At 44.9% G+C, this 24,182-nt stretch overlaps 1 protein-coding gene across 1 annotated transcript in view; it reads right to left on the reverse strand.

The window, feature by feature from the left end:
* Window positions 1-6: 6 nt before the first annotated feature.
* The window catches only part of CHUK (component of inhibitor of nuclear factor kappa B kinase complex), a 31,358-nt gene continuing 7,182 nt past the window's right edge, over window positions 7-24,182 (reverse strand). Inside the window, exons 5-21 of the mRNA XM_065638680.1 lie at window positions 23,587-23,675; window positions 22,801-22,890; window positions 22,494-22,618; window positions 21,317-21,424; window positions 19,406-19,541; window positions 18,207-18,401; window positions 17,708-17,810; window positions 14,000-14,123; window positions 12,624-12,775; window positions 11,925-11,986; window positions 9,480-9,589; window positions 7,595-7,644; window positions 6,754-6,850; window positions 5,696-5,843; window positions 4,737-4,873; window positions 2,868-2,967; window positions 7-444 (exon numbers count right to left, since the gene is read on the reverse strand). Of these exons, the coding sequence (XP_065494752.1) occupies window positions 418-444; window positions 2,868-2,967; window positions 4,737-4,873; window positions 5,696-5,843; window positions 6,754-6,850; window positions 7,595-7,644; window positions 9,480-9,589; window positions 11,925-11,986; window positions 12,624-12,775; window positions 14,000-14,123; window positions 17,708-17,810; window positions 18,207-18,401; window positions 19,406-19,541; window positions 21,317-21,424; window positions 22,494-22,618; window positions 22,801-22,890; window positions 23,587-23,675 (1,853 nt within the window). The 3' untranslated portion in view covers window positions 7-417. The remainder of the gene's footprint in view (window positions 445-2,867; window positions 2,968-4,736; window positions 4,874-5,695; window positions 5,844-6,753; window positions 6,851-7,594; window positions 7,645-9,479; window positions 9,590-11,924; window positions 11,987-12,623; window positions 12,776-13,999; window positions 14,124-17,707; window positions 17,811-18,206; window positions 18,402-19,405; window positions 19,542-21,316; window positions 21,425-22,493; window positions 22,619-22,800; window positions 22,891-23,586; window positions 23,676-24,182) is intronic.

A 24,182-nucleotide genomic window follows, 5' to 3' on the forward strand; every position in this document is an offset into this window, starting at 1 on the left:
GACTGTTTATTGCGGGCAGTTCTGTTTAAAATATATATAATCTATACATTCATATTACACACGAGGGCAGCCGTGACAAAGCGGTGGGGGGGGGCAGCCCCCTCCGCGCTCCCCTCCCTTCCCGGGGAGGTTGCGCGGGCCCAGGCCCGCAGCGCCAGCCCAGGGGAAGGCAGCGGGCAGCGCGGGTTCCGTGTTCAGTTGAAGGCCCAACGAGGCAAGGGCCTGTAAAACGCTGTTTGTTACTGCCAGCGGTGTACCCGCCACTGCCCCCCACCCTTTGTCAGCAACTCCGCAAAGGTTTATGAAACAGCAGGTGACGGATGGCCCGGCTGCCTCCGGCTCCTGGCGCTGAAGGCTGCCGAGCCCCCTCGCAGCTTGCAGGCGCTTTGAAGACAGCGGCGCAGTCATCTCCTTCGGCTACTTCAGCCAGCTCCAGTCAAAACTCTGAAAGAAGCAGCAAGAAAAGTGCGGTAGTGCAAGGAACAGCTATGGGATCTTCGTTTCCAAAGGACACCTCAGTATCCAGCATCCCTCCCTACTCAAAAATCATGTTGATCTACCGTAACTGCTGAAAAGTAACCTCGCAATCTCACAACTCAGTTTGCCCCCAGTACAAAATCCCCCATACTTATTGCAGCGCTCTGGGACATCACAGATTGACTCACTCCGGAAATCACATTTTGTGCCTCCACAAAACCTACTGCTGGGGTTCCTCCTGCCCCATGGGGCACACTGGTAGTGCAAGAACATGAATGAAAAAAAGAATGGCTCCAAGTGAAATGTATGCGATAATACAGAAAAGGTTCTTATAGTTACTCCTTCTTTTTTCCTCTGCTTTTTCGCAGGCAAATTGAAGAGCACAAATCGCATTTTCTGCTGCTTTCCTGTGGCCTAACTTCTGTGCCCTGATGCGAGGGAAAGGGGAAAGAAACCAAACATAACAAAACGGGTGCTGATCTGCAGAGTGCAATTCTGCAGCCATGAATTATCTTTTAGGGCTAAAACATGCCAGAAACAGCTGCTGCATCTTGGAATGAGAGAGGAGATAACAGGGACATAGATGATTAACAGGTAAGAAGCCAGTCGTACGGCTTCCTGCGCATCTCCAGCCACAGCACGAAGACAAGACAGAAGGCTGTATTACACAGCTGATACCAACCCTGTCAGAACTCAAAGGCAAACAAAGCATTCATCCACCAACGGATGATGACCAGGCTATACATAATCAAGGCTGGTTTCCCCACTGACATAATTACTTTGCTTTCATCAGTAGCTTCTTTCATTTCCCCATTAATATTGCTCAATCTCTTGCTATTACATTGTTGTCTGCAACTCCCACTAATAAGTTTGCATTTCACCATCCCACATAACTTAGTAACTCCAGTAAACTCTCAGCTCATTGTTTACTATTATTCGTAAACATTAGAACATTAAAATGTTTATGAATTAAAGTGTTTGTAAGTGTTTATAAGAGCCCAATTTCATCAGCCATCTCAATTTCCCCAGCCCTCTGCTACTTGTTATTTCAGCAGCTAGATTGGTAAACAGCTTCAAAACTTTTTTATCTCACGAGAATGGAATTTATCCCTAAGGAGACATTTAAGAAGCTTTTTGAAAATCCAAGTTACGGCGTATCAGTGGCTCTTTGACTTCTTTACGGGACTGCAATAAATTTGTGAGACAATCTCACGCTAACAGATGCTGTATGACTCTTCTCCATTATAAACAGGCCAATTTACATGTCTAATTGTCCTTTTCGCATTATATTTATACAGAGGCTTCTATGATACAGCCTCTAAAATCAGCTGAGAACCTCTTTTAAAAAAGACTGGTGTTCTGTTGTGCTCTTCATTCTTCTGGTAACAAGGCTCTTTTCAGCAGTAACTTACTGGCCTCAACCAGTAGTTCAGGAACAGAGTTTCAAATTGTGTCGAAGCGTTTCAGCGGTTGTTGTCTATTTGTGTCATGTTTCTTGCTATTTCATAGAACCACAGAATCACAGAATAGTTTGGGTGGGAAGGGACCTTCCCAGCTCCCCCAGTGCCACCCCTGCCATGAGCAGGGACATCTGCACCAGCTCAGGTTGCTCAGAGCCCTGTCCAGCCTGGCCTGGGATGTCTCCAGGGATGGGGCATCCACCACCTCTCTGGCCAACCTGGGCCAGGCTCTCACCACCCTCAGGGCCAACAATTTCTTCCTCATGTCCAGTCTGAATCTCCCCTCCTTTAGTTTAAAACCATCACCCCCGTCCTATCACAACAGGCCCTGCTGAAAAGTCTGTTCCCATCTTTCTTATCGGCCCCTTTTAAGTCCGGAAAGGCCACAACAAAGTCTCCCTGGAGCTTCTCTTCTCCAGGCTGAACACCCCAACTCTCTCAGCCTGTCCTCACAGCAGAGCTGTTCCAGCCCTCAGATGATTTTTGTGGCTCCTCTGGACTTTTCAAATACTAATTTGTGCAAAAAGCCTTCTTAGGACTTTCCAAAGTCCCACTTCTGCCTTGAGGAGAGCTCCGGTTAATGACCAGGAAAGGGCTCTGGAAATGGAGAACCCTGCCCGCTCCAGTGCAGGGACACAAACCAGGACTCTCCAGTTGAGAATGGAACCAACATTGGGAGCAGGTTCTACCAGCCAGGGGTGCCACAGAACAGCCCACTCCACCACACAGGCCGCGTGGCTGACACCAGCGCCACGTGCCACCTTCCATAAGGACAGAGTTGGCTGAGTCCAGGAGGAACGACAGACATCACGTGGCAGCCACAGCCACTCACATCATCCAAAATGACCTTATTTAAGGAGTTTTTCACACTCCCAGAGGAACCTGCTGTGGCTCCTAAAAATCAAGTCCTCAAAGATACATCAGACTTACCATCATGCTGTTGTTCTGCTCCTGTCTCACCTCCTGCAAAATACTGTTAAAGAGTTGGAGGTAATTCATATTCTCTTCTATCACGTGGACAAAACTTTCCCTGCACGGAAGAGAAGGCAAACGATGACAGATTTAAAACATGAAGTAACACCAACATGAAAAGACTCTGCGTTGGGGAAAAAAGCCCAAACAAAACCCAAACAACCTAAAAAACTGATTTGTAGGAGTGCTCTACAATTGTAGGAGCTACCTAGTAGGGTACAAAAACATGCCTTGAGGTGGCATCCTGCAGATCCCCGCCCCAGACGTGTGGATTTGCTCTGCTTCCCTACAGAGGAACTCCACAAACCATGCTGAAATTCAGCCTTCATAGAACCTAGAAGTGAGCTGAGTACAAGGGGCCTGAAATTGCTGCCTGCTCCCCACAGGTTTCCCTCTCTTAACTCTCTGTATAGTGAAGTCACGGTTCAAAGAGGAGCTCTGCGGCAATCCAAAGGCACTTTGTTCTGGACAGCACCTCTTAAAGGGTAATCACCCCACATTACTCGTAAGTGAAAACTGTCTCACAGCAGCAGACAGAAAAGAAGAAGCAGAAAAGGTTGCTCGAGGTTTCAGAAAAAAAAAAAAAAAATCAACTGACTTCCAGCAAAAGCCTCCTTAGAAAATGTGTATTTTCAGATCCAAGGTATTTCCATGAACACTCAGAAAGACAGAAGTGGCCAAATGGTGTGATGCTGATGTTCACAACCCCTGCCTCAGCCCCCACAAAACCAGCACTGCTGTGGGTCGAGGGCTGAGCAGCCTTTGAGGGGCGTCTTCCCTCCTGTTGTGCTGACTGGAAGTGAAATTGCTAATGAAGTGAAGAGAAAAACCCCTCAGCTCCTGACAGCTCTCTTATTCGGCTAGGATGGGCTGAGAGAGAGGGGCCTTAATAACCACGTTCACTCCCAAGGTGCAATAACGTGACACGCAAGAAAGGACTAGCACAGTGCTAGCTGATGGAGATCACAAGCTTGAGCCGAGAGGGGTGTGTGGAACTTGCTCAGGACCAGAGAGTTTCTGAATAAAGAGTTCAAACTAATTCCTGTTTTTTAGTTTTTTTAGTCTGTGTTGGTCTCTGTGGGCTGACCAGACCAGAGCTAACAACTTTCTCTATGGGATCCACTAAGCGTAAACCACACAGGAAAATAAAACTAAATCATACTTTGCCGACCACCGAGATCTGCATGACATTTTTTCTGAGCTACTTGAAGAATTAATGAACAAATCACTGTGGTATCTTCTGAGCTGTTACACTATTTCTTTTTTTCCTTATGATTTTAATCCCATCCTAAACCTATGAGTTACTGAAATGTTTTTTTTGGAAGGATAAAAAAAACCAAAACTAAAAAAACCCAAACCAAACCAAAACCAACACCAACCAACCAACCGAAAAACCCCAGATATTGAACAGGGCAGATTGCTTAGTACTGACCAGAACTTCAGACTGAATTAAGACTTTTAAAAACCACTGAAACTGTAAGAGGTACAGAACATGGCCTGATTTATCTGGGACTTGTACCGGAACTTGGGCATGAAAAAAACCTGCGTTTTGGCTCAAAATCTCGTTGCTGCATTTTGCTGTGTTATTGCCAGAGGTAAGTTACTAAAACTCCAGTCAGGAGCTGGACAATGTTGCCTTCAGAGACAGTTTAATATGCAAAAACTCTTCCTGCCCAGTGTATCCAAAAACCACCCCGTGGGATGTGGTGAAGCCGTGCCCCTCAGCACCGGAGACTCCAGCGGCAGAGGAGAGGATTTCAGAGTGTGTGCCTACAAAACGGCTACACCGACTTCGTGTCAGCGGTCTCCATTCTCGACAGCTCTTACCCATCTTCGGGAGCTCCTACAGATGACAGAGGGTGAGGTGCATTCCCTGAGGAGCTGTGTGGGAGCCACGTGGCTGCTGGAGCTGAGGCCGTCCCTTCCAGGCTGGAGCTTACCAGTGATCGAGAGGAGCTCTGAGTCTAGAAAAAAGAAATTAATCTTCTATAACAGACAAAGGAAGAATTCAGTTGCGCTTAATTATTTTGTACGTGAGACTTGCAATTAAACTTAAGTGCTGTTTGCAACGTATGCACACAACCGAGGCCAGGACGGTGGCCGGCAAATCGGCTGAGCCAGCCCTCCGCAGTTCTGCAAACAAATGTCTCTGCATGTACATCCCCTGGGTTGTACGCGGCATGTCTCCTACTCTGAAGAAGTGGGAGGCGGTGCTGTGTCTGAAACTGCGAGTCACGCACAGCAGCAACTCTCCTAAGAGGGGAAACATGTTTCCTACACTGACCTCAACTGTGGGTGTGTGGAAATCTGGAGATCGCTACAGCTGTAGAGCTGCTATAATTGATGCTGAAAAAGCAGTGTAAACACCTTAAACTAACCAGGAAATCAGCTATTTTGCTTTTGGAGGTCTACAATTGTGATAGGTTCACGACATCAGGCTGAAGTTTGCCTATCCCAGCGCATGCCCTCCAACAGCAGCCAACACTAGACATTCAGGGAACTTCAGAAGGCTCATGGCATGTCTACCATACTCCAGCCACCAGTCATTTGCAGTTTGATGACTTACTGGGACCAAGGACCCCTCTACTGCGCTTCTTTTCCATGAAATTTGTCTACCCCATTTCTAAACCTGTGTCAACCTTTAGCATCTCAAACTTCCCTTCGCTACAGTAAAATCAACCATCATGCAGAAGTCATCCCTTTTTGGTCCCTTCAGAGTTTCAGCTGATGTTCCCTGGCTCCTGCACTGGAAGGAGGAGCAAACAGATAGTCCAAAAGCTACTTACACAAGCAATTTTCAGCAAATGCCATATCTCCCTTTGTCTTTTGCCCTGCATCTGCATCACTGAGTTGTCAGCTTCCTTGATGTTATTTAAAGCCACTTCAATCTTTGGAAGCAAGTCAATGATCTTCTGCTTACAGCCCAAGAGCTTGCTGTAATAAAAACCAAACACAAAGTTACTTTCCAGCTTGTGTGGAAACATGTTTTCACAAAACCAAAAGCCTTGTCTCGGGATTCAAGATGAATTCTGTGAGAACCTTCTTCTCTTAGAGCAGCGCTGTGGTAGCTGCAGGCAAAAAACCTGCAAGGCTGGAGGGACGCCTGGGCTGTTCCAAGTCCAGTTAAGACTAAAAAAAGCAGGCAGACAACACTACCATTAATACCCACAATAAAAGCTCTTATTTGAAATGCAAAAATTTATCCTGATGATGATGGACAGGGCAGCAACTCGACCATGGTATTTTATCAGTCTTCCCTGGTCTGTGTTGGTCTCTGTGGGCTGACCAGACCAGAGCTAACAACTTTCTCTATGGGATCCACTAAGCGTAAACCACACCTGAAAATAAAACTAAATCATACTTTGCTGACCACTGAGATCTGCATGACATTTTTTCTGAGCTACTTGAAGAATTAATGAACAAATCACTGTGGTATCTTCTGAGCTGTTACACTATTTCTTTTTTTCCTTAAGATTTTAATCCCATCCTAAACACTGGCAGAATTTGTCTCACTTTAAGTTAACTCTTGGATGCTAACAGTACAAGCCATTGTATTCTCCCCGCTTCCTTAGTAGCTACACACATTACCTATGTTTTAGAAAAGTAAGTGGAAATTCAATATGACACAAAGGAGCAGAATTAATATTGCTAGGAGAAACGTCTAGCTGTGGGTGGGACTTTTGGGCTCTGATCTCAATGGTTTTCCCTCTCCTTTCCTCTTACAAAGCTACAAATGCTGCAAAAGTTGCATTTGTTTTGGTGGTGTGGGGTTTTTTGTTTGGTTTTTTGTTTGGTTTTGTTTTTTGTTTTTTGTTTGTTTGTTTTTCCTTCCTGCGTAAAGTACCTGAGATGGCCAAAGAGCTCCTTGAGAACTCGGTCTTGGCTCTGTACTGTTTGCACGATGATCTTCACCATGTCCGTGCTGTCACTGTAGGCGTGATCTGGAAGGGCCATCAATCACCACATTAGTAAAATGCTCTTCAGCAAGGAGCCACTCCAGACACAAACCCCCAGAGTCAAGGAAAAATTTAATTTAATGAGCACAGCCAAATAAACTGAAAAACAATAAAACGTCTTAACATTTGTCACAATCTCGTTAGGCCCAGCTTTTCCTGAATGTCTCTTCTCTCTGCAGTAACGTGTGCCATTCCAGCTGCTCTTGCTGTCTAGCTACTGGTTCCAATAAGGACTGCAGGCAGTTTGCCAAATGCAGACGTAAACTAAACCTTTCTGCTCAGCAGTTACAATGTTCAGAACACAATAATCCCCAAATGTGGGGGGCTCCATCTAGTATAATTAAGAGAGAAGAGGGAGAAAAGTGACTGCCCTTGGGTTGGAGTGACAACAGAGGAACAGCAGTGCATCCCACGTTTCGGGGGAGTAAAGAGTACAGGAAACAGGAAAAAAGGTTGAGAATGCCAGAAGGCAGATAGGTGTTCATGGCAGATGCTCCAAGGCTGAAAACCAAGACAAAGCCAGGGCTGAGGAACAGGACTACAGGAATTTGGGAGAGCTCTAGGCTCAGCAAAAAGAAGAAATCAGCTTAAGGTATGGCCTTGAGTCTGGTTAACTTTAATACAATCATTTGCCTTCTCCTACTAAACAGTATTTTCTGGGTTTGGGTTCAAAAAAATTAGTCATGGGTTATGAGTGCAAAACAGTCTTTAAACCATCTCCTTCCCTACCTGGAGGCCTTGTTTTCAGTTGCTTGTACAGGTCTATGGCCCTCTGTTCCCTTTAAAAAAGAAGAAAAGATTCAGATGTATCAACAAGCAGATGACTCAAGGAAAAAAAAGCATTATGTTAAAGTTATGCCTTGCTGAACCTCATGCATTGGAGCTGTCACCTCCTTCTACAGCCAGGATACAAGTACGACATTTGGAACACAGGGATGGCCTTTCTGTGAGGGAAACCAACTCCTCCCTAGAAGCTCTCTCTCTTTTCCTCCGATTACGAATTTCCTTCTCAGATAACCATATCAACTGGATGTTATTTTCAGTTTCAAATTTTCACATGACTCAGCTTGTGCTTTCTTTCCATGGTATCCTTAATTATGAAACTTCATTTTGTAACTATAGGTACTTTTGCACAACTGCCCAAGAAATTCTTGTTCCTGTTCTGCATTTTTTTGCCTGAATTTTGCAGTGATATTCTGCAAATGGAAAGGGGCAGCTGCATCACAAACAAGAAGACAGTGTTCCTCTTCTTCCCCTTAAATAAATGTTACTTCTTTCAAATATTTCCCAAGCAGCCAAATACTGAAGCTTCCACCCTTGAGCAAATCTTTACTGCTCTAAATCAAAAGTCTGTCAGAAACAAGTAGCAGTTTAGCCAGATCTAACTCTGCTTTTAGGCCCTCACCGGGCCTCTTCCTCCCCTTAGATCACCCCAATACTGTTCCAAGAGACAGGCACATTTCCTCCCAGAAGAGCTCTTATTAACAACAGATTTAGCGCCTATTTAATCTGGGTGGCTATTTGATCCCTCTCTTTTATAATTGTCACTTGTGCTCTCAGCAACAGCCAAAGCTACAATAATTGCTTCCTATGTGTTCTTAAGATCAGTAATACCATTTAGCTCTTCCATATTTTGGTACTTTAGAAAAGAAATACTCCAGTTTCTAAATATTCAAGTATCAATGAATTCCTAATTATCCTTGCTTTAAAAACACACTGAAGATAGTTAATAGGATATTACAATTATCTTACGATCTTCTCACTCAACAAATTCGCTCTTCTCCAATGCAAAAAGAAATCCCCTGCATGTTTCAGATGAGACAAAGATGTATCTTAGGCCCATCCTCTTCTAAGATGATGTTTCATGGTCAGCGACAGTGTTCTGCCTACAACTGCCTGAAAGGAGGTTGTAGAATGGAAGGTGTTGGTCTCTCCTCCCAAGTAGCAAGTGACAGGATGAGAGGAAATGGCCTCAAGTTGCACCAGGGGAGGTTGAGGTTGAATCTTGGCAACAATTTCTTCCCAGAAAGGGCTGTCAGGCATTGGAACAGGCTGCCCAGGGCAGTGGTGGAGTCACCATCCCTGGAGGGGTTGGACAGATGCGGGGATGAGGTTCCCAGGGACATGGGGTAGTGCCAGGGTTGAGTTATGGTTGGACTTGATGATCTTGAGGGTCTCTTCCAACCAAAATCATTCTGTGATTCTGTCCTCCCAAGCTGTGTTTTCCTTGTTTCCATAGGTCTAGTCACTCTCTGGCTGCAGGGCCAGTTAGATAAGTTAGATGAGTTTACTCCTGCACCTGAATGTTAACCCTTCTTGCACAGCGAGCTTTCAGAGAGAACAGCATCCTATTCTGCCTTATAATGCTGCCAACTGATCATTACAACTTCAAGAAGGAGGAACATACAGCCACAAGCGGCGGGATCTTCCCTTTTACCAGTAAAATGACCTTAAACCGATTGCAAACTACTCTGTACTCACAGCTTGCAAAAAGCAAGAAGTACATTTCAAAAGCACTGATGGAACCAGCAACAGATGAAAAAAAAAATCCCTCAGACACCAAAATACACAAAATCCATTTATGTGCAACAAAAACAATAAGCAAAGGACTTACAAGCTCTCCATGACTTCTCCTTGGCGCCTTGCATATGGGCTCTTCTGAAGCTCTACAATCTCTGTGTGCAGGGCCATGATCTGCTCATCCAGATATCCAATATCTTCAGCCTAATGGGGAAATGTAGTTACAAATCAAACTGAAGAGCAATAAAGTAGATAAAGATCTCCAGAATACCAGTTTGGGTAATGGGCTGACTCCACGTAGAGTTTAGGAGAAAAAAGCTCTTTGACATGACTGCTGCTACGATAATTGAGGTTTACTGTTATCATCTTCTCAGTGCATGATATTACTGCAAGCCAATTCTCCAACAACCACACCACTCTTACAGTACGGACAGAGGCTGCTCTCACATTTTACTCTCCCAGATGCACGTTAGTCTGATGTTTCTCTGGTATTTGACGTTTGCCTCAAAGCAATACAAAAGACACTAATCTTATGCAAAGCCCCCACAGTTCAGTTAGGTTAGGCAGCTAACAACACTTCTGAGCGTAAGGAGTAGACTCTGTGGTGCCAGACACACTGGAGATTCCCAGCATTGTGAAGAAAGCACCGGTCACCATGACGGGTCTTGGCACCACGGACTGTGGGCACTGATCTGCCTTCTGAAAAATCTGGTTTGAGATATTTAAACTTTTCCTTTCTGAGTATGACCAGCGGATTGAACGTTTTCCAGAACGTACCCCTTGCTGAAGCTGCAGAAGAACTTGGTATGACGCTATGGAAATGGGATGTGACCCCTTGACCAGAAAGGGATGTCTGCAGGTCTTGCAGGTAAAGAATAAACCAATGCAAAGTGAGAGAAGCCACGTAATCAAAGGGGAATCAGATCGTGAGATAAATGTGAAATAAACCCTGTTATCAACAGAAACATCTTTATCTGGAGCACCGTGACTCACCAGACAGCACAACTGTGTCTCTTGAACTCAGAGAAGTTAGGCTGCCCGCCAGATAGACTGAGATACCACCATGTGTTACAGTAAAACATTTTACATTCCTGATAAGTGGACACAGTGTGACTATACATGTGGACTGCACAGCTTTAAGACAGAACATAATTCTGATGGTCTGCAAAGTAAATACTTGTTGAGGTCCCTGGTTTTCTGGAAACAGCCACTGACAGCTGTGAGCTATTCTGCTAGAAGCAGCCTCTCCTGTATCCTTCTTGCTTCCTTACAGAGAGCAACAAGATTCTAAAATTTAAAGAGCGAAACAGCGGTGAGATCAGGTGGGAATCCCAATTGCCCTGATCTCCATAATTTAAGCAAGGCTCCAAGGACCTTTTGATGTGGATGAAGATAGGTGATGGATCCCAGGCCCTGAACCACCCTGTCTATTCCTTCATAGGGGGAAAAAAAAAATAGGCAATGTAATGTATTGTGTTTCTAATGGCATCTGGGATTTTTATGTACTATGTGCTCTGTGTTACCATGAGAGCCAGTACATTAACTCCCTGCAGAAATGTGAGACATCAGCCCAGCAAACCACACGACAAGACCTGTACTCTGAGAAATACGTTACAAAGGTGCTGATTTTGTGTTGCGTTCCTTCTGAACGCCTCCCCCCTCCCAAGCTTTATTCAGTACATCCAGTAGAAAGGACGAAGAAACAGCTTTTGACAATAAACTACGATCATCCTAACTCTGTCCCTAGTTTTCACAGCTAAAAGCTTATTCCTTCCCTATAAAGGTCTGGACAGAACTGTAGGCAGTATTATTCTCTGTCAAAAAGGTCTCTGTTTCCTTATGGTTTTCAGTGGAGGTAAAATCAAAACACCCATTCCCAGAAGGCAGAGATCAGCAGTCTAAGCAATAGATAAATTTCCATCAGCCTTTCTCGGAGAACTAACTCTCTGGGAAACAGAAAGCCAGTATGTCAGCTCAACTGTCCATAAACTGCAAGTGAAAACATCTGTTAACTATTAGGACTACTCAGAGTAAGAACTGGATCTAGCTCTGCTCTAAGTTTCTTAAGGATGACTCTTATTAAAAACTAATTTGCATATATACTTGCAGGATACCAGAAATTTAGGTCTGTACTCCTAAATGAAGTACTGCAATTTTGAAGTCACTGCATAGTAAGTGATTGGTATTATTTTCAGCTTTAGCAATGGAAATTTTTGTGTGCAATACATCTTACCAGGAAGACTCTTGGCTATAGCAACACCATTTCTTTCTTCTTCTTAAATCACATGTCTCTATAGTCTATTTTCCTACATAGTCAACTGAGTCTAGTGACATTTCTGCTGGTTTTATTCAAATGACTGGATTCAAACAACCTGGGGACTGTTTCATTTTTAATGCGTCCACAATGATATTCTCATTCCCACAGCAGGCAGGGTATGAAACACACCACAGGGACAGAGCAGTGGCACATAGGACAATAAATTCCTGTCACTAAATTTCCTTCACAGCACGATAGCGAAGCTTCTTTAATATCCCCTACCTGTGCACACTGAGAGGCCTTCTCTTCCATCTCCTTCCAGGCTTTGAGCATCTTTTCTGAAGCTTAAGAGAAGAGAGTTGATAATTTATAAAAGGACCTGAACTTTACAGTTGAACACAAAGAACGTGATGCTGAATCTCCAAGCAGGAGTCGTGACCCAGAGATCACAGAGATGCAGTAAAGTTGCAACTTAACAACTCCATGCTTGACCTTAACTCACATATAAACCCTTCGGTAGGATTTCACTGCTTGCAATCACTGGCGTAAAACAAGTTTGAGTCTTTAAACTCCATCATTAAGCTCAACAACTGCCACTTTTGATTAAACACAGAGCACGCAAAACCAGTTCACTCAGTCTTTCCATTTTCCATCATCATCCTTCAGCTCAGTCATAATTTTTGCCTCAAGTTTTGAGTTTTAGCCACATATCCAAACTATGCATAAATCTCACTACTCTCTCCTAAATAGTATTTGTAAGAGGCAGACGCCTATGTGACATTAAAACTGTTGCTGATGCTTTTTCACCTCATCTGCCAAACTCTTCTCCTGTATCTGCCCAGCTAAAACATACCCATAAAGACGCTGAAGCTCCTTCATCCACTTTCTTTCAAGCTAGTTCTTACCCACAGTCCTTTATAGTCAGTCTGACCCTTTATAGGATCAGAGAAGACACCCAGGCAAGTATTACGCAATACATACATATGCCATAAGCCATCTGGTCGCTGTATCTCTCCAGGTCGAGGCGAATGCTTTGACGAAAGAACTCCAGCTTTGCTTTCAGTTGCTGAGATGCTGACACCATATTGTTTTTCATTTTGATTAGGTTGGCATTATACCGCAGAAGACTGAGCCTAACAAATGAAACAGGAACAGCACGTGTTAGTTGAAAAGTGTCTGGACTTACGTGGCTAGTGATGTCACGTTACCTGAAGGAAAGCCATAGCTAGCAAAAAAAAGTTGGAAGATCCTTGGAACAGGGAGTCTCTGTGGGGTCACAGACTCCATTTCATATCCTTAGAAGCTGCGGGTCCTCAGCAAGCAAAAGGGAAAGTTCTTCCTCATTTCCCACTTTTTTTTGGTCAAGCTCAGTTAAACAGTCTTTGAGGTGTATAGTATTTCTTAGTATTTACAGGGTCCTGTAGTGCCTGCTGCCCCTGGTGAGTGCCGGCACCTTTGTTACCACTTGAGATATGCGACACTGCCTGTTATGTGATTCCATCACAGGATAAAACCCCACAAATGTAACAAACGGTTCTGCTCCTCCTGCCACTTGTGAAGCGACCATCCTGGGCTGCATGAGGAGGAGTGTTGCGAGCAGGTCGAGGTGATCCTTCCCCTCTGCTCAGCACTGCTGGGGCCACACCTGGGTCCAGTTCCAGGCTCCCCAGTACACCAGAGACCTGGACACACTGGAGAGAGGCCACTGAAGGGCTATGAAGATTATTAAGGGACTGGAGCACCTCTCCTCTGAGGAAAGGCTGAACCAGCTGAGACCATCAGCCTGGAGAAGAGAAGGCTCAGAGGGGGATCTTATTAATGTATTTAAATACCTGAAAGAAGAGTGCAAAGAGGCGGTGCCCAGTGACAGAACAAGAGGCAAGCGGCAAAACACTGAAACACAGAAAGTTCCCTCTGACCATCAGGAAACTCTTTTTACTGTGAAGGCGGCCAAGCACCGGCACAGGTTGCCCAGAGAGGTTGTGGAGTCTCCATCCTTGGGGATATTTAAAAGCCATCTGGCCACAGTCCTGGGCAAGCAGCTCTATGTGACCTTGCTTGAGCGGGGCTTGGACTGGGTGACCTCCAGAGACCACCAATCTCAGCCATTCTGCAAGTCTGGGACTATCTTCAAGGTTCGAGTTTTTCCATTTATTATCAATGTCAGATCCTATGAGGCAAAATTCCTGGAGTGGAATAAGTTCCCAGCCCAAAGAAGTTTTATAAAGCAGAAGTATAGAAAAGCAGAGGGCTATAAAACTTTGGGTAACCAAAACTCCCCAAGATGTATATTTCCATGGAAAGAGTCTCTGTATTTGCACAATAATGAATCTTCTGAATGAGGAGTAACAACTTACATGGCAGCTCTCTGGCCCTGGAAAAGCCTGCTATAATCTTCTTTTAGCCCGATCACGTAGTGAACTGCTTCTGCCCACACCTTGCGCAGCTGAGGAATTGGCAGTTGGATTTTACTGTCCTGTACTGAATGCAAGAAAAACATAATTGTACACGAATGAAAGGACAACTCTAGAAAAGGACCTGCTTAAAACAGTCTTAATTCCTGCTTCAGGTGCCTAAACTAAGGGATCAAGCCATGTAAGATCTGCTCAGTTTTTATGCGATACTGCCTAATTGCTCCACCTAAACAATTGATATTGGTGACTGTCCTGATGTGTGTTTCATCTGAAAATGTCTTCAAATCTTTTGTGCATTTCCTCCCAGATTCCTGATGCAAATGTTTAAGGGGAAAAAATGCAGGAATTTGTGTGTTCCCCTATAGAGACAGAACTGTCAGTACATTTGGGATATCAATAAACATGTTGTAAAAAGCCTTCGTTCCAATAGATTCAGCGCAATGATGTCATGCAATGAGACTCACCAGAATAAAATAGCCCAGAACACAGAAAGAAACCATCAGAATAAACCTGATAGAAGGAAAACCAGCATAGTTTCTGCAGAGCCAGGCCAAACAACATAAAGCAATTTAACAATAACTGTACATCACAAGGTTTCCTTTTCGTGCAGTACCTCAATAGACGTCTCCTGTCCTGTGACAGGGGCATACAAAGCCCTTCATACAGGTGTATTTGGTATATATATACCTTCATAGCGCTATATTAGGTCCTGCAGATGACTGCTGCCATTTCAGGGTACGTGAGAGAAGCAGCTTCCATGCCTGGTCTAAAAGTGTACTGTGTCCAGTTCTGGGCTCCCCAGTTCAAGAAAGACAAGGAACTACTGGAGAGACTCCAGTGGAGAGTTAGGAAGATGATAAGGGGTCTGGAGCATCTATATGAGGAAAGGCTGAGAGAGCTGCGGCTGTTCAGCCTGGAGAAGAGAAGCTGAGAGGGATCTTATCTCAATATGATAAATATCGCCAGGGTGGGTGTCAAGGGGATGGACCAGACTCTGTTCAGTGGTGCCGAACGACAGGGTGAGGGGCAACGGACACAGACTGAAACACAGGAGGTTCCACCTGAATACGAGGAGAAACTTCTTTGCTGGGAGGTGCCAGAGCCTGGACCAGGCTGCCCAGAGCGGGTATGGAGTCTCCTTCTCTGGAGACATTCAAACCCGCCTGGATGTGATCCTGTGTGATCTGCTCTGGCGACCCTGCGTTAGCAGGTGGGTTGGACTGGGTGATCTCCAGAGGTCCCTTCAAACCCAACCAGCCTGGGATTCTGTACTGATGATACCAGGGCCAGGGCAGCAGCACCAGAACCGCAAGGGACCAAGTGGCGCAGATCCCACCAGCACTCACAGAGCAATATCCAGGCTCTGCTCCTAATAACTCCAGAGGAAGGAGAGGCCTGGACTTTCTCAGACACTTGGTGAGACCAGAAGTAGGATCAGAGCTCTGGAGTTATGGACCCATTATCACCAGAGCTGAAAACTGTCATGAAGACCATACAAGAGTGCAGGTTTTGAACCTCTGCCAGGTGTCACTGAAGATCAGCCCTGACTCAGAAGCTCCACAGGGGAGTGACAGCAGTTCTGCAACTGGTGGAACAGAGAGCAAAATTTAAAAATTATTATAACGAAAGAAGCGATTCTTCCAAGGTGAGACTTTGTTAGCAGTTCATGTTGCAGCCTCCTTGGCCTGACAGAACAAAATGATCCTCACAGAAGATATTTTGGAGGAAGCCTTCAGGCCTTTTATAAATAAAACTAGCAAATTTCCATGTGCATATATGAAAACGTCACTCACTGATCTTTTAATCCAAACTGGCATTTGGTGCAGGGTTTGTGCTCCGAGTTTGCCAAGGTGCTCAGACAGCTGGAATGGAGGTTGTGCATCCAGCAGGTACACACAGATGACATTGGAGATGGCATGTGGGAACAGACAGAAGGGGAGGCCAGTGACCTCCCTGGAGCCCTGAGGAGCGGCTGAGGGACCTGTGGGGTTCAGCCTGGAGAACAGGAGCTGAGGGGAGATCTTCTGATCTCTGAACTGCCTGAAAGGAGATTGTAGCATGGAGGGTGTCGGCCTCTCCTCCCAAGGAACAAGCACCAGGACCAGAGGAAACGGCCTCAAGTTGCGCCAGGGGAGGTTGGGTTTGGATCTGGGGAACAATTTCTTGCCCAAAGGGCTGTCGGGCATTGGAACAGGCTGCCCAGGGCAGTGGTGGAGTCACCATCCCTGGAGTGGTTTAAAAGACATGGACATGAGGTTCTTAAGGACATGGCTTAGTGCCAGAGTTAGGTTAATGATTGAACTCAATGATCTTTAGGTTCTTTTCCAACCAAAATGAGTCTACGAGCCTATGGTCAAACACACTGTTTTGGCTGTGTGATCGCAGTGAGGTGGAGCTCCTCATATAGGGCCTGAATGATCAGCAGCACAGAATGAGGGACTTGTTCTTTGGCAAGACACGAGGGACGGATCACAGCTGCAATGCAAATATCACAGACAGCACAGGGCAAAAACATAATCTTTATCCTCAGGATGCTGACTTGGGGTTCAGAAGCATAAATGTAGAAGAGCTGTAAGAGGGCAACTGCTCATGAACACCCAAAGCACCCCGTGTCAGGAGACAGGACTGCCAGGAGCTGAAACTGTTTGTACTTGTGCACAGGGAGGGGAAGATGAGGAGAACGGATATGTGCACAACCTCTATGGACGCTACACCCTAAGATAAGAAGGTCCCTGACCCTTGGTACTACCCAAGGACGTCTATGTGGGCTATCACCCAAGTTCTGCGAACATCTCCCAGCATGATGTCACTGCAACACTGTGGGTGTATAGGGACAAGTCCCTTCAGCAGGGCAGAAGGCTGTGCAAATGAAATCACAGAGTGGCTGCGGTTGGAAGGGACCTCTGGAGAACATCTAAGTCCAACCCACCTGCTAAATCACAACCCCCAAGTTAGAATCTTCCTTCCAGGAGGCAGAGTGCAGCTATAACCAAAAGCTTCCCTCTCTAAGCTACACAATTCGGTTGCAGGTATCACCTCCCAAGCCTTCACTCACATCATGGTTCTGTTTAAGTGGGGCAATGCTTAGGTTAGGTGCTCATCATAGAACGTCCTGAGTTGGGAGGGACCCACAAGGCTCATGGAGTCCAACTCCTGTCCCTGCCCAGGACAACCCCACAGTTCACACCGTGTGTCTGAGGACGTTGTCCAGTCTCTTCTTGAACACTGTTTGGGGCCGTGACACCTCCCTGGGGAGCTCATTCCAGCGTCCAGCACCCTCTGGGTGAAGAACCTTTTCTGAATGTCCAACCTGAGCCTCCCCAGCACATCTTCCTGCCGTTCCCTCGGGTTCTAAATGCTGTTCAGTGCACAGAATTTAATACAAGGGCAAAAATCTTAAATGAATTCTTAAGTTGCTCTACAGGAGAGTTCCCAAAGTGCAGGCAATAAATGCTCTGAACTGTTATGTCTACAAAATGTGGAGATACAGCACTGTAGATGAAACTTTGTTAGGCTGCTCTGGGTTCTTAAACAGTCCTCTTTGAATGAGACTGTGCCCTTCAGGATGAACACAGAGATGTTTAAGGCACATCTACCTTCTTATTACAGAAGCAGAGCTTTCAGTCCCCAGCTGTCCTCTGGCACACTTACCAATGTAATTTACACAGTCAGACAGACTCCGAGAAGCAAAGGGTCCATCGTAGACAGTTTTGCTTTTATCAAACAAATAGACCATGTAGCTATCCCAGCCTCTCTGGTGATAAAAGAGAACATAAACAAGAGAAAACTCAAACATAGCTCCTACTAACCCAGAGGGTCCTGGTTACATCATGAACTAATTATTGTGGGCAGACACTTAATTCTTATCAGATGCCTTAAAAAAACTGATTTTGATAGATCCCACAGAAACACAGGACCCTTTCCTAGCAACTTACTTTATTTCAATATTTAGACAGAGTAGAACTATAGGAATCTGCTTACATTACCTGATAAAGGAAATAATGTGAGTTTATTCAAGTTACTTTAACCTTATGAGTTACTACACTTACAGAGCAAACTGTCCCTGGTGGGAGAAGATTAAGGCAATTTATCTTCTCTATGATTTTAATACTTTGAGAATGTGAAAGACATTAAACAAAATCATTCTTACCACGCCATCAATAACACACTGGGAAGCAGGTTTCCGAGGGTCCAGGCAAATCCCTGTTTCCAACAGCAGTTCCTGATTTCCAGTACTTATTCCAGTTTCACCCTCAATCCGAGTCTGAAGGGAATGAAGGCTTTCCTCAGGACGCAAGAGAAACGAAATGATCTTGGCAGAGGTCATATTCAGGATGTGTACTATCTGTAAAAAGAGTGGAAGCTGATTACAAGCCACTGGCTATCAAAGACAAAGGACACAAAGGCCTAGGAGGGAGTATGTGGCAATTAACACGTTCTAATGTTCTGAGAGCATCATTTGAGTTTCACTGACTACAGTGATCACATTCAGCAGCAAAGCCCCACAACAAAACTGAAAGCCTGGGCCTGTAACTTCGAACTTAATGCCAGAGAAAACAACAATCAAATGCACCCAGCCTCCACATCAGAAGAATGGTGATAAGCGAGCACAAAGGCCATCTTGAGCCCTGGTGTCTCCAGTGCTGGCCAGTAACAGGAGCCTCATTTTCTTTAATCCCTCCATACCAAAAACCTGTTACATCCCAGTGCTTGTCTTCTCACTGCTCCTGTGGCCCTCCCTATAGTTTTACTGTATCTCGGCAGAGACTGTAGCACCCAAACCACACCAAAATATACAGATTTTGACAAGTCCCAGTTATGGGCACAACATCTTGTGTTTCGGGTTTTAATTCCTTTGGAATCCTTCCAGATCAGACAAAACTATCCTCTGGTTTCTACACATGCTCGCCTCAGCTAGTCTGACTCCAGCAAAGCTCCAATAATTACTCAAAGAGGAAGAGTCAGGTGAATGTAATCTCTGTTCTAGAGCAGGTACTGCTATAGTACATGGAGGCCACAGCATTAGTAGTGGAGTTCAGGAAAACTGTTATTAGCAAATATTAAACCATTATTTGATCTTGACAAGTCCTTTCTGAGATGACAGGCAGTAACACCGGGTCATTCTGCTCCAAGTGTAAAGCTAGAGATTAATACTGCTGGTGTTATTTTATTTTCAGATACGTACTGGACAGGCTGTACATCCACTCACTTCCTGATACCAACAGAAACATTCCTCATACTCCTGCAGCTGGATGACGCCAAGATTATAGCTTTGCTCCACCGAACACACTTTCTGTCCTCTGAGATGCTCTCAGTAGGCTGCTAAACCCAGTTACAACCCTCACTCACCTTCAAATTCAGTATGTGATCCATTAGTTGGAAACACTTTGGACAGCCAGTCTCAGGATCTAAACCTCCACCTCTCTGTTGGGGATCCCAGTTCAGCATCAACTGCAACCAATTTTCCATCGGTTCTACAATTAAACTAAAACAGAAGGGCTGTAAGAAAGAGAAGGCAGACATTCTCCACACTTAGGAAAAAGGGTCTCACAACAGCAATAAGGTGACAATTCTTTGGTTAGAGACCAGATGTGTGCAGAACACTTGTGAAGAACAGTGATTTTACTGCAGTCACTCATTCTGAGAGCAGGGAAAGCCTGGGAGGGAGGAAAACTCATACAGAGTGAGCACCCCCACGGCAACGACAGCCCCCACTGACCTCGGCAGGAGCACAGCCCCATCCAACAGACCTCGCATTGCACTTCTGCTTCTGGCTCAGAGAGTATCCACACATCAGCAAGGTGTGTCAAAATGGGTAAGGGGTAGAATCGTATTTTGGTTCTTTTTCCCCCAAAACCCATCGGTGGGACATGTAAAATCAAATAGTTTTCAAAGCCTTGCCTGCAGAATAACCATCCCCATGCTGCGGAGCCTCCAGGAAGGTTCTCTTCCATGTTTATCCACACAAGAAGCATACAAGTTTATTGTCAAAAATGTCTTTAAAGGCAGTACACAGCGCAACAAGCCTGAAGCGCTGGCACAAAGCCACTTATTTCATTCTCAATTTCAGTACTTTTCCTAGAAATCTGCCAGTGCCAAGGAGTTGCACCGCACTGCTGGGCATATCTAAAGACACAAGTGCTGATTAAATGGCAAACAATCAAAGTCTGATTCCTGACTTGGTACAGACCAACAAACCTGGTGAACAAAGCATGGCAACGGAGCTGGGGAAGGGGCTGGAGCACAAGTGTGATGGGAGTGGCTGAGGGAGCTGGGGGGTTCAGCCTGGAGAACAGGAGCTAAGGGGAGACCTTCTGATCTCTGAACTGCCTGAAAGGAGCTTGGAGCCAGGGGAGGTCGGGCTCCGCTCCCCAGGAACAAGCGCCAGGACCAGAGGAAACGGCCTCAAGTTGCACCAGGGGAGGTTGGGATTGGATCTGGGGAGCAATTTCTTCCCCAAAGGGCTGTCGGGCATTGGAACAGGCTGCCCAGGGCAGTGCTGGAGTCATCATCCCTGGAGGGGTTGGACAGACGGAGACGAGGTTCTCAGGAACATGGGGTGGGTTAACGGTTGGACTCGATGATCCTGAGGGTCTTTTCCAACCAGAATGAATCTGCGATTCTATAGTTAATTCAGGCTGAAGGCCCTCCTGGAAGTATTTGGTCTGAGCCCCGGCCCATGGCACGGCTGAGGTCACAACTACAGCTGGCTGCCCAGGATTGTGTCCCCACGAGTCCGGACAATCCCCATAGGAGATTCCCCCACTGCTTGGGGTCCTGTCCCAGGGATGTGTCACTAGCATGGGGAAACCATTTTCCTGTGCCCAAATTTCATTTCCCTTGTTGTAACTTGTGCTGTTGCCTTTCGTCCTTTCATTTTGCTCCTCTAAGAAGAGCCTAGGTCTGTTGTAACACCCCAAAAGATAGTAGAAGACAAAATTAGATCCCGCTTTGCCCTCTTTGCCAGACTGAAGCAGCCCAGCTTTGAAGGCCTCTACTTGCACGCTCCGGTCAACAGGCTCTGACCATCTTTGTGGTCTCTGCGGGACTTGCTGCAGTTTTCCCAACACAAGTACTGCCCCAAGGATCCAAAAATATGGCTATGAGCTGTTCCTCAGCAGCAAATGGTGCCTTGCGAAGAGCTTGAAACACTCCTTGGGATAAAGAAGGACCCCTCAGCACTTGGGATGAAGGAGGAGGAACTCTCAGTTTGAAAGACATACCAGAAATTATCCCATGTCGCCAGAAGGACGCACTTACCCGCAGAGGCTGTGAGGCTGCGGCAAATGGGTACTGAAGCGAACCTCCCCATTCATCTCCTCAGAGGCAAAGATGTGCTTTGGATCCTTCTTCTTGATTTTTTCATGCCTAGAAAATAAAATCCTTTGTGAATATCCTGACAATGTTCCTTTTGTAAAGGGGCAATTGATTACAGAAGCAGCAAAAAGTGCCACAGTCTAGTAGCTTTAGAAAATAAACTCTTCTTTTAGGACAAAGACAACATTTCCAAACAGCAGCTACAGGCACGTGGCCAGCACCGTTCTCTTCCTTTTTTTACGGATGGGGAACAGCTGTTTCTAATCTCCTTCATTCGTTTTATGCTACGTACATTAGGACATCAAGTTTTCCCATGTTGGAAAAAATGCAGCAGATATTGAACTATTAAAATAATAAAATCCCAGGAGTTAGCAGTTAAAAGGGAAACTACTGCAACATATTGATTACAATTATTTTTTGTTAACATATAATGATTTTTGAGCTAATACTTGCAAAAAACCTCAAATTTACCTTTTCTCCTGTTATTATTTCAATGCTAATAGAAAAGCAAGTTTCATACTTTTTCTGTTGCAGAATCAACCTTTTAAAAAGCAAGCTTACATACTCTCCTGCTATTGCAAGGTAAGAAGTGGAAATATAAAAATACATATTTCTGTTCCTTCTTCTAGCCCTCAAAGAGCAAGTAGAAACCTTCACATGCAGGTCAAAGCCCTTCACTCATCACTTTTCTAAAGTTACTTACAAACACATAACTGTATGCTTACCACACAAAACATGCTCTTTCTTGCTATTTATTGCTAAAATTAATTAACCTCACAGCCCAGGTGAACAAAGGACTATATCACTGCTTCCCATTACATTTTTCTGACACCGATACACAGACTGGTTTATAATTACATTTTTTTAAAATTCGGATTTCACTTATGATGGAATTATTATGACCAGAGGCTACCACACAGTGTAATAAGCACACACTACCAATAGAACTGTCATTGATACTACTGAAATATCAACGGCTTCTGCAAAGCTTTGCAGACCACCAGTCTCGGCACCTAATTAACAATAAATTTATTGTTCTGGCTCACGCTGTCACCTCAGCACACGCAGTTGCTGTCACTCCTATTGCCTGGCATCACGTCTCGCAGAATAAGTGTCTTACCACGTAAATGGCTGTAGATTATGCAAGAAAGGTCTAAATCCTGCAATGCATTCAAACACCATCGTTCCAAAGCTCCAGTAATCAACAGTAACCGAGTAGGATTTATTCTCAAAGAGTTCTGGAGCCTAAAAATGATCACAAAAAGACACTTTGAAAGTGGTATTTCAGGTCATCTATTTTCCTTGCATTTCTGCAGAGACAAAACTGTGTCTGGACGCGTCCCCCAGGTGAGTGACACACACTTCTGTGATTCTACGAAATCTGGCAGTATCACCTCACTTGTGCATATGAAAAAGAAATATCTTACCAAATATTGTAATGTTCCAACAAATGAAGTGCATAAACTTCCTTGATCCAGATCTTTTGCATATCCCAGGTCTATTATTTTGTGAACAATCTGCGGACAGTTTAAATAGTTCATCAGAAGAGCAAATTCAGAGAAAAAACCCCCATGAAACAACCCAAAATCTGTGCAGTGACATCCACGGCATACACTCAGCAAGAGGAAAACTGGAATGGAAATTCTGGAGAAAGTCCATGGCTAAGCTTCGACACGTGACGCAGCATTAAGACTTGCTGTCTCACCACGTAAGCTGGTGTTATCCATCTGTCTCAATGTAGACTTGACTTTATTTAAAGCAGATTGCCAGATACAGCTTGGTCGCACAGAGCATCTAAGCTTTTTATCTGGGAATTTGAAGCTATTTGTTTAAAGAGCACCAACAGAGAAAACAATTTTCACTAAGAAATCCATCAGGCTGACTGTGAACCAGCTCGATTTTACACGCAGCCCACAAAGTCACACACACAGGGATGCGCTACAATCTCACCTCGTTCACATTCTGTTGCAGGCAACGTTCTCAAATGGGAGCAAAAGTTGTTTGTTTTTAATGACAAAGATTTAAGAACAAGCAAAATAGGAGTTGTGGCTTCAAGAAGTCATAAACCTTCAGTAAATTCACAGTGCAGTTTTCAGCTGAGTTCAATGCCACAAACTACTTGTTTTCTTTTATTCCTCTCGGGCAAGACAAAGCTGCAGACAACTTCCAGAAACGACAGCGGGGACACCACTGACAGATGCCACCTGACTTACCTTCCCACCTTCATCCTGAAGAACAATATTTTCAGGCTTCAAATCTCTGTGTATAATTCTGTTTTCATGCAAATACTGGATACCAGACCCTGAAAGACAGGTGTTTGCTTCAGTAGAAAATAAACTCACACCGATTAAAGATACATCTAATAAAAATCTAATACCCCCGACTTCGGGGTTCACATCAATACATTTTTGTTTTAAAGCACTGTTAAGAACTCCTGACTTAAAAGATTTGTCAGATTTATGCTAGCTCTGTTGCTCTGCAGACAGGGAGGTTGCTACAGAGTTCAGATCTCAAGGCATAATCACAGGTCACATTTCTCGCCTGCAAGGCAAGGAAGCAGCTGAATTCTCCAACTGTACGGTTACAAAACGCACCACAGCACGCAGACAAGCAAAACAGGTCTCCAAAATGTGCTTGAAACAGCTCCGCATGTCCTGCAGCTTGAGATCTTGGTAAATTAACGCAATGTAACAGAAAGACCTATTTATATAGATGAGCACGTTATGCAAGATGCTGGTGCTGCCAGCAATGCCCTGCTCGGTATTGGCAACACCGAACTTGGGGGCTCAAGGCTTCTGCTGGTGGGGAT

Source organism: Caloenas nicobarica, chromosome 7 (genome assembly GCF_036013445.1).
Source record: "Caloenas nicobarica isolate bCalNic1 chromosome 7, bCalNic1.hap1, whole genome shotgun sequence".
In the NCBI taxonomy this organism is placed as follows: domain Eukaryota; kingdom Metazoa; phylum Chordata; class Aves; order Columbiformes; family Columbidae; genus Caloenas; species Caloenas nicobarica.